Source organism: Globicephala melas, chromosome 9 (genome assembly GCF_963455315.2).
Source record: "Globicephala melas chromosome 9, mGloMel1.2, whole genome shotgun sequence".
In the NCBI taxonomy this organism is placed as follows: domain Eukaryota; kingdom Metazoa; phylum Chordata; class Mammalia; order Artiodactyla; family Delphinidae; genus Globicephala; species Globicephala melas.
The window spans coordinates 61,251,992-61,262,210 of NC_083322.1; the positions used below are offsets into that span (position 1 = coordinate 61,251,992).

General features: G+C 36.4%; 1 protein-coding gene across 3 annotated transcripts in view; it reads left to right on the top strand.

The window, feature by feature from the left end:
- The window catches only part of GLCCI1 (glucocorticoid induced 1), a 118,154-nt gene extending 108,548 nt beyond the window's left edge, over nucleotides 1-9,606 (top strand). For 2 of the 3 annotated variants that reach the window (XM_030857216.2, XM_030857217.2), the window contains exons 7-8: nucleotides 7,139-7,259; nucleotides 8,416-9,606. In XM_030857216.2, coding sequence (XP_030713076.1) covers nucleotides 7,139-7,259; nucleotides 8,416-8,764 — 470 coding nt within the window. In that variant the 3' untranslated portion in view covers nucleotides 8,765-9,606. The remainder of the gene's footprint in view (nucleotides 1-7,138; nucleotides 7,260-8,415) is intronic. The other variant, XM_030857218.2, reaches the window with a different exon arrangement.
- Nucleotides 9,607-10,219: the final 613 nt, after the last annotated feature.

The window sequence follows — 10,219 nt, forward strand, 5'->3', positions numbered from 1 at the left end:
TAGCCATTACACAGTCATTCAGCTATGAAAGAGCCTGGTGTGTGGAGAACAGTTAAAAAAAAAAAAATAGTGTGGCTAGAGCATAGGGGTAAATGGTAAGGAGTAGAAAGCAGTGAGAATGGAGAGGTAGGTAGAAAGGCCACTATTTCATAAGGGCCTTGTAGCCTTGCTGAAAGAAATGAAGAACCAAGCAAAGATCTTTTGTCAGCTAAAGCAGGGGTCCCCAACCCCCGGGCTGTGGACCCGTAGGGGTCTGCAGCCTGTTAGGAACCCGGTGGCACAGCCGGCAGTGAGCAGCAGGCGAGTGAACTGACAAAGCTTCATCTGCCGCTCCCCGCCACTCACATTGCCACCTGAGGCACCACACCCCTCACCACCCCACCCCCGTCTGTGGAAAAACTGTCTTCCATGAAACCGGCCCCTGGTGCCAAAAAGATTGGGGACTGCTGAGCTGAAGGACATGACCAGCTTTAAGGATAAAGCTACAGAAGTGGAGAGAGACAGCAAGAGGGGAAGATAAGATGCTATTTTAATAGCCTAGTCCCGTCTCCAAACTTGAGTTATTACATACTTTTTTCAGCAATTTTTAATTTGTACCCGTAATATAAATTTATATATTTCTAAGTTATGTAAGTACATAATTCAATCCATATATAAAATATTTGCTGGTAAAGCTTAGTTTCTTATTTTTAGAGATAAAAAGTAAATATGTATAAATGTTCTTTTTTCTTCCTGCATATCAGCAGATTGTTTAGTGCACCTTAATTGGGAGACCACAGGTGTAGGGCAAAGGCATTGGAGGAAATAGACTGAAGAAGAATCAGCAGCATTTGGTGGTTGATTAGATGTACAAGGTGAGGGATTAGAAAAATGAGGATAAAGGCAAAGTTCTAACAAAGTTCTGACTTGGGACATAAGAAAACGATTACCACTATTAATAAGGCAGTGAATGTCAGAGCAGGAACAGGCTTTAAGATGACCATTATATAAGTTTAAGATTATAATTTGGTTATCTGCCGAAAAGATGTTATAATACCATTTCTCTTTAGCAAGAATTGGGGGGAAAAAAAAAGAGAGAAATACTGAGTTTTACCTGATACATAGCATTTTGTTTTGTCTTCTGTTTTGTACATAATTAAGTGCTCAGTAAATATATATAAGTGTACATTTAAAATTATATTGAAATTTTATTAGAAGTTTTCATTTTTTCCCCCGTAGGATACTTTAGGAGCACTTTAATATGAACAGTGTGTTTCAGTGTTTTGAAAACTGATGTCCCTAGAAATTTTTTCATTTAAAAACCTCAAGAATATAAAAAAACTAAGATCGCATCAGACTGATTTTGATTTTGCTGAGAACCTTAATTACATTACTTTTCAAGATATAAAATATTCTGGGTAATCTGAAATTTATTTTCAGTTTAGTTTTACCATTATGATTTATAAGAGACAAGATTTTAGTCTATAAATTGGTTTGCAGACTGTCTTCAACAGAGTGATTTGCTTTCATTTTTTAACTCACGTCGGATAGTCAGATTCAGGGTGATTTGTTCGCGTTCATGTAAGATTCCGAGTGAGTAGTTAACATATCAACGATGCCAAGTCAGATTTGGAGACAATAATAAGCAATGTTGTTCTGCATATCAGGATTATGTTTGCAGAAGAAGCATTGTACTTATTGTGAGTACACAAAAACAAAGGCACAACTATGATTTGTTTGCTTATTTTGTAAATTAGTACCAATTCAGTGAATATGGAATAAATGATTAAAATATAAAACACCTTCCACATATGACAAATATTTAATTAATGGGCCTAACTTACATTTGGAATGTAATGGGCCTAACTTACATTTGGAATGTAAGGCCCATTAATTCAAAACAGTCTTATTTGAGACAAAGTTCAAAAATATAAGTAACAAGGATTATGTTACATTTTCTCTCCTTACCCTTTGCTGAATGCTGATGTAAGGGAGATCTTAGCTATAGCTGATGTGTTGTTTTATTAAAATTTTGTAACCTTCTCATAAAAGGTTGACTTTGAAATTGTAGAGAAACGTTAGAGACTATTTGTAAAAGTCAAATGTTCTCCTTACTCTTCCACAGTTTTTTTTTTTTTCCACTGAAAATGCAGGTTTTCAATACAATCAGTAATGCCAACTGGTTCCAAAAGTCTGTTGTCAAGAAACACTATACAGTTGTTTCTCCTGATTTCATTAGACCATCCAATTACACTACAGCTGATAATTTCATTTCCTGATGCAAAAAAAGTAATTTTTTAAATTGAAGCATAGTTACTGTACACTATTATATAAGTTACAGGAGTACAATACAGTGATTCACAATTATTAAACGTTATACTCCATTTATAGTTATTATAAAATATTGACTATATTCCCCCTGTTGTACAGTATATCCTTGTAGCTTATTTTATATCTAATAGTACCTCCTATTTCCCTACCTCTGTATTGCCCCTACCCACTTCCCTCTCCACTGGTAACCACTAGTTTGTTCTCTATACCTGTGAATCTGCTTTTTTGTTATATTCAGTAGTTTGTTGTATTTTTTTTAATTCCACATGTAAGTGATATCCTACAGTATTTGTCTTTCTCTGTCTGACTTATTTCACTTAGCATAATGCCCTCCTAGTCCATCCATGTTGCTGCAAATAGCAAAATTTTGTTCTTTTTTATGGCTGAGTAGTATTCCATTGTGTATACATACCACATTTTCTGGAAAAGAAGTAATTTTAATACTAGAATAGCAATTCTGTTTAGATCCTATTTAGTTCATCATATTTATAATCTTATTCTAAATTGGCTAACTTTGTCACTAAGTTTAGTGTTGGTTGAACTCTATGCTCGTTTTCTCAGCCTGTTATTCTAGCTTTGAAAGATAGAATAATAATTACATTCTACTGGCTCTTGCTACACATGTAATAAATATTCTCTACGTAGAGGAATCTATAGAATCTGTATACTTTAGGCATTAGTTTTAAAATTTCGGAACGGTAGATCTCCATATGCTAAAGGATGCCATCATGAACTGGCAGAGTTCCTACTAGGCAGTCATAAACCAGAGAATCTGGTACTCCAAATGTTACTCGGCTTCCCCGCCAGACACAGAATCTTACCTTTATATACCTTAATAAAGTTAGTGTGCAGACCTATTAAAAATGACATTTCTGTTACTCTCTTTTACCAAGAAAGTAGAATAGGCACTTAATTTCTGAATGGTTCACCTTTGTTAATTTGTGAATTAGGAATGATGTGTTCTTTCTACTATTGTAGCAGTATTTATTGAGAGCTTATTCTGTTTCAGGTACACATTTTTCACAGCCATCATATCAGTAGTTATTCCCATTTTATAGATCAAAACACAAGGGGATCACACTTTTCCTAGGCCGTGCAGTTAGGTCTAGACAGAAGTCAGATGGCTTGACTCCATACCAGTGTTTTAATGTTTTCATGATTGGTTATCAAATTTGGCTGTACTTCAAAAGCATTTGAGAGCTTTACCAAAAAAAAAAAACAGCCAGCACATGCCTGGGAATGGGCCCCAGACTAATTAAATCAGAACCTCTTGAGGGGTGAGGTTTCAACATTGGCATTTAATAGTATTGTTAAAACATCTTTGATGAGTCTAATGTGAAACCAGGGTTAAGAACCACCACCCTGTAATTATATTGCTTATTTTAGAATTAATTTTACTTAATTTGATAAAGTAATCTGATAGTAGGAGATAAAGCACGTATAAAGACTTAGGGCTAGAAAAGAACCATGGCAGAGATTTTACATACCTTCCTACATAAATGAAGCAACTTAATATATATGTTTTTTTTATACTAGAATTATTGGCCATACAACTTAATATACCAGAAGTAATGGAGGCCATTTATAAGGAGAAATTCAGAAAACTCTAAAACTATAAAAGTACACATAGTTTAATGAATCTTGTTTCTATATGGAGTTTCAGACTTCAGTAGTATCTCTAACTTTTCCAAGCTTTAGTTCATTATGATGTGTTTTAAAATGTTTGTCAGACTCCTTATATTTTAATCGTAAATATGGTACACATGCATAATTATAATCTTTTATAATAAAATAGTCAAAAAAATGTTTCCATACTCTTAATTTTGAGATCTGGGTGATTCTGTTATAAATATAGATGAAACTATTATGAATGCAGACAGATATGTAAATAATTATATTCATCACATCTAATTTCATTGGTTTTGAGGTTATAAGAACATAAAGTAACATTTAACTTAATCTCAATTATGTGTCTAGTTATTATCCTATTGTGGGATAAGAGAATGAGAAAATGTATCATGCTTGTGAACAGGAGGGATTAAATTAAGATTACCATGAGACTTCATCCTGAATCTCCTGAGCAAGCATGCTTACCTCACATTTATAATGTTCTCTTAATGAAATGTGGTTATTAAACTCAACACAGAGTTCTAAATGCAGGAGTTAGACAACCAAGCTTGGAATGGGTAGAATAGTTTGCTCGTGGGAGTTGTTTTTAAAGCATGCCATTTGTAAAGCAAAAAAAAATATTTTGGTACACTGTTCCTTTTTTGTATGTTAGAACCTTTTGTAAAAATCACAGAATTTCAGTTAGGAATGGAAATTCCTTTAGTTATATAGAAACTTAGAGAGGCAGCTGTGTTGAAGGTTATACAACTATATACAGCTAGTGACAGAACTAAAACCCCAGAAAGTTGTCTCCATTCCCTGTTCCTCTTTGCACTCTATCAGATTGCATATTTACCTGAGGAGAAAACCCCAGATTTAAGAAATCTATTTACGGCTCCAAATTTCTTTCTTTCAAGCTTTGTCTTTCCAGACCACCAAACATTAAATGTAATATATATACATACATACACACACACACACACACACACACACACACATATATGTATATATATATTCTCAACAAACAGTTTTTATTGAAAAGTCAAGGCAGTATAATAGCACTGAATACTATCTTTCTGGGATAGCAATATATTGTGTTTGTTTGTTTAAACATTTGTCACCCTACTCCCTGCCCCCAATAAAAGAATGTTTAAGTGGGTAAAACTCTGTAAAAATATAAGCCTCGGAAATTAGAAAAGTTTCAAGGAGAAAAACCATTTAATATTTAATTCATTGTAGATTGTTTATAGGAAGACAGTTAGTTTTGCTGATTATCCAACTCACATCTAGCTTTCAATTCTGGGAAGGTCCCTTGAAACCATCAGTAATGTTATGAGAGAAATCATGTGGTAGGTCTGATGATGTAATAAGAAATAGAACACAGGAGACTGTAAGAGTGGCCAAGATGACTTTTCTTACATGACAATAGGGTGGATTCTTAACTACTGACCTGGTCACACCCCTGCTGATGGCAGAAAAGGCTTGTTAAAGGCATCAAGCCCATGGCTTTAGGCCCATCCTGCGTGCAGCAGGGCTGTGTCCTCTCCATGGAGGCACTACACAACCATAGCTACTTTTTCATGTATCCTTGGCATGGCTGGTTGTTGCTTGGATAATAAAGCAAAGTCAACCTGTATTTTTGGTATTATACCGAGTTCAAGACCTCATTCCCACCAGTTTTTGATTGAAGACCAGTCGTTTTGGTTTAGCCTAGCTCAAATAGCAGCGAAGTCGGACTCTAGTCAGGTTAATGATGTTTTGCATCTACCGAAGAGAAAAAATAATATTCCTTCTCCTCCCTCCCATTTGTTTAAGCAATATAGGATAAATGTTGAGTCTAAGAAAATCCTCAAGTCTGAAAAAACCCAACGTAACTCTAAGACTTAATTCCTTCCCAGAGACTATGCATAATCTCTATGGACATGTGTAACAGTAGTGATGGAGAAACTATGAGGTTTTCTAGGTTTCCCAATAATGTGGCCTTGTTATTTTGCAGGCAATGATTTCCCAGCCAGAGATATAGCCATATTCAAATATAAGCACACATCTGCATGCCCAACACTTACACAGATGCTCTTTGAGTCATTCACCAAGTACACTCTAAGTGTGCCTCAAGGGTCTACTTTCTAAGCGTGTATTATACTTCATTAATGATGATTAAAAAACCCCTCCCTGTTACTCAGATTCTGAATGTTGGACCATGTACTGTATCCTAAACTGAAGCAACTTATCAAAATTGTGACACCTGAAATTTATGGTACTAATGCCATCTTTCAAAATACATACGAAAATACTACATCTCAATAGGTGATGTGCTTAGTATTTTAGCATGGGGGATTGGTTTGCATTAAGTCAGAATTTGTTTAAATAGGACTGTTGTATTTATAAAGGTATGTTACTGACTTTACAACTTGGCATCTTAAAAAGATAATGACATATTTTGGTGGATATGAATTTCCAAAATCCTTTGCCAGGTAGGAAAGGGAGAAACTGCATATAGGTTTTATGGCTTTTCATGAATAGGCCATTTCTTTTTGGTCAAAAATACGAAGAAAACATGTTAGATAGAGATGCTTTTAGATTCCTCGTGCTTCCAGCAGCGAAAATACAAATAGTGCTCAAAAAATTCTTCTATATAGACATTTTAAAGGCAAAATTCTGAACATTACCTTTTTCATTGTGGGCCAAGGGAAAGTATATTGTGTTATAAGCCTGTTTTTTCCCTGCATACATGTTATTCACAGTGTTTAGTAAAACTAACGTTTCTGCTAAGAACTTTTGTAATGAAGATTATTCCACATATTAAAATTTTCAATTAAATTGGTTGAACAGTGAGAAAATATAGAGAATGCTGTATTTAATCTCTTAAAATTCTGCATGGCTATACATATTACCCCATTTATTTACCTTTTTGAAATATATAATGATGTATTTATTTTCAGGATTACAGCTCTACTTTACTCAAAATGCAGTTGTCTGGACCAAAATATCTGCTTTTTATGTTCTGTGGTATGGCAGATTACTATTGCATTGAAGCTTTTATTCATAAGATATGTACTACACAAGGATGTTAGAAACAGCTTTGCAATAAAGGAAGCTCTGTGGTGGAAGCCAAGGGGCAGTAGTGGATAAACTGTGCAAAAGGCTGCTTGTTTGGAAATCAAATTTAATTTAAAAGAGCTTTCAATCACTAGTTAATATAACTGCTTTAAATTTACAGACAGTGGGAGTAGCTCACCGTTACCCAAGTATGCTTCATCTCCCAAACCAAACAACAGCTACATGTTCAAACGGGAGCCCCCAGAGGGATGTGAGCGAGTGAAGGTCTTTGAGGAAATGGCGTAAGTAATGTCTTTTCTGTCAGCTGGGATCTGCAAAGCTGTAAAGCTTTTTCCTGAGACCAGTTGATTACAGATTAATCAACTACTCCATCCAGCTGATAATGTGTTCCAAAAGCAAATCATGAAAAGAGAGTTGAATAGGCAAAAGAGATCTTATTGAAGGAGAATTAGAGTCTGTGTGCTGGAAATATGCTAATACAAAGAAACTGGAAATTCATCCTTACTACCTAAAAGATTTATTTTTAATCATTAAGAATTTTCCTTTCAAAAGTTCTATTAATTTAGATGGCTAAAAAGAAAAAGACATTTAGCAGCAAAGTGAATATCCATGTGTGGCTAGCCTTAACGATAGTGATACCACAAGCCAGAGGGAACTCACTAACTCGTCTCCTTCCCTGTAGACACATCTAGCATGTGTATTCATTGAATTTAGACTTTCTGTTCACAGATTTTTTTTTTCTTTTTGAAAGTTCGGTACGTATAAAATAGAAATTAAAGGGAAAAGAGGTTCATGCTGTAAATACCTGGCAGAATAACTCAAAAAAAGAGCGTGTGGCTCTTGGACTCACTCATCCCTTTGTCCCAGTGCAGGTGCCCTAGTGGAGGCTGCTGTACTCTTGTAACGTAGAAGGGGACAGAGACGGGTCCTGCAGGAGTTGATGGCTTAGTTCCCGGGGAAGGGGAGGAGAGGAAGGGCTTGTGGACGCTGTTCTGTTGGGCTGACTCATCAAGAAACTACTGAAACTACTTTTCCTGATCTGTGTTAGTAGAAGTATGTATAGAGATACAGAAAAAGGAGGAAATGCTTAAAACCAAATATATGATTGGGTAATCCCTCTCCCAATGTACTTAACAGAAAAGGTCATTTTAACATCGCATAATCCATGTTTCTAAATGAATGAAAGCAAACTAATCTCTGAAAAATTCTGTGTGCCCAGAGTCCTTTTGAAAATCCTTCTGTTTTAAATGTCACCTCAGTGCTGTGTACATCAGTAGTATGCCAGCTGACTTGTGCTATGGAAGATGTTTACCCCTCTGTGTACACTTAATTCATTCCCTGCCATCCACATTTTAGCTGTTTTAGAGAACTCCAATTAATTCAGAAAGTGCCTAACTTTTTAGTGATTGTAAACCTAATTTTGTTTTATGGTTTTAGGTCTCGCCAGCCTATCGCAGCCCCTCTCTTTTCATGTCCTGACAAAAACAAGGTTAATTTCATCCCAACCGGATCAGCTTTCTGTCCTGTAAAACTTCTAGGCCCTCTCCTACCTGCCTCTGACCTGATGCTCAAGAACGCTCCTAACTCTGGCCAGAGCTCAGCTCTGGCCACCCTGACCGTGGAGCAGCTTTCCTCCCGGGTTTCCTTTACGTCTCTTTCTGATGACACCAGCGTGACGGGCTCCACAGAGGCCTCTGTCCAACAGCCATCCCAGCAGCCGCAGCAGCTCCTGCAGGAACTGCAGGGTGAGGAGCACATCTCCGCTCAGAACTACGTGATCATCTAAAGCAGAGGGGGAGCTGGCCTCTACCCTGTGTTCCCTGGATTAGGAACTAGATCTCAGACATCTATCTGCATGGAGTGACAAACTTCCTGACACCACCACCAACAGAATACTTATCAGCATCATAAAGTATCTCTTAACACTGATCTTGGCAGGGACGGAACTCCTATTCAGCAGTTTTTGTGGAAAGCAGTAATGCTTGCAAAAATGTGTGTATCATTCAGCATTTTAAGTGGAGACTATGCATTTCATAGTATGTTTGACAGATTAGTACTGTGTCCTGTGTTTTGTTCCAAACTCTTCAGTATAAATAAGCTCTATATCAGAAAGTTGCCTGTCTAAATAGAAAATGTCTTGCTGTGTTTTGTCCTATGGAAAAATACTGTACTTCAGAATTATGTTTACAATTGATCCAGGTGTTTGTTTCTAACTTCTGTAATACATACAATGCAAAAAAATAAATAAATAAATGGCCACAACAGTTGCACAGTGCCCACCCTATGGCCTAGCTTCAGGTACTTCAGTTGAAGTCTAAACTCAGGTAACTTGGAATGTATATCATATTGGGATATTAACTATTTCACAGCTAAAAAGCTAAAGAGGGAACATCACTCTTTTGCCTTTTCTTATTTTATGCATTTCCCTTTCCTCATTACATTCCACGTTCTTAGAATAAGAAGTGCATTCAACCCTAGGAGAACAGAAATCCTGGACATGGGTGAACATGAGGAGAACCAGCAAATCTGTGGTGTCTGACATCACTTTTGTCATGTGGTTACACGTAAAACAACTGTTGCATTCACTGTTTCAACATGTGTAAATGTGGCTTTTTTTTTTTTTTACAAGTTCAGGTGTTGCTCGGTTAATGACTGATACAATGTTGCAAATAAAATGTCCAGTACTAGGCTGTACAAAAACATTCCACCTTGTGTGTGTGGAATTTAAAGACAAGAATGTCTAGGTCTAATTTCAGGACCAGTGCAGTTTCACAGGAGGATGGCTGAGGTTTTTTGTTTATATTGGCCATCAGGGTCATGAAATGCTACTGTTCTATCAAAAGGCATATTAATGTTTAGTTTCTCTTTTGGAAATTGTTTAATTTGCAGGTTAAGAAATGACACACTTTTGGTTATTGTTTTCCTCAAGCAGTTCAGGTGCATGAGTTGCATTCACACAGAGAGAGCATATGTGAGTCTCAGAATTCAACATAAGTAAGCAGGTTATGTGGTGACTTACAAATGCAGTAGTTTGAAGCTGTCTCTACTCAAGCCTCTCATAATAATACCATTAACAGTTCTGTTCACATTTTGGATGCACGAAGTAGAGCATAAACCCAAGTAAAGAGCCCTGAACTTGCAGACTCAACCTAACTTCTCTAAGTGTGAAGAGAGCCCTAGATATCCCTGATTGGTCAGTGGAAGAGCCCAACTTCAGACATTGTTTTCTGCAGCACAAAGA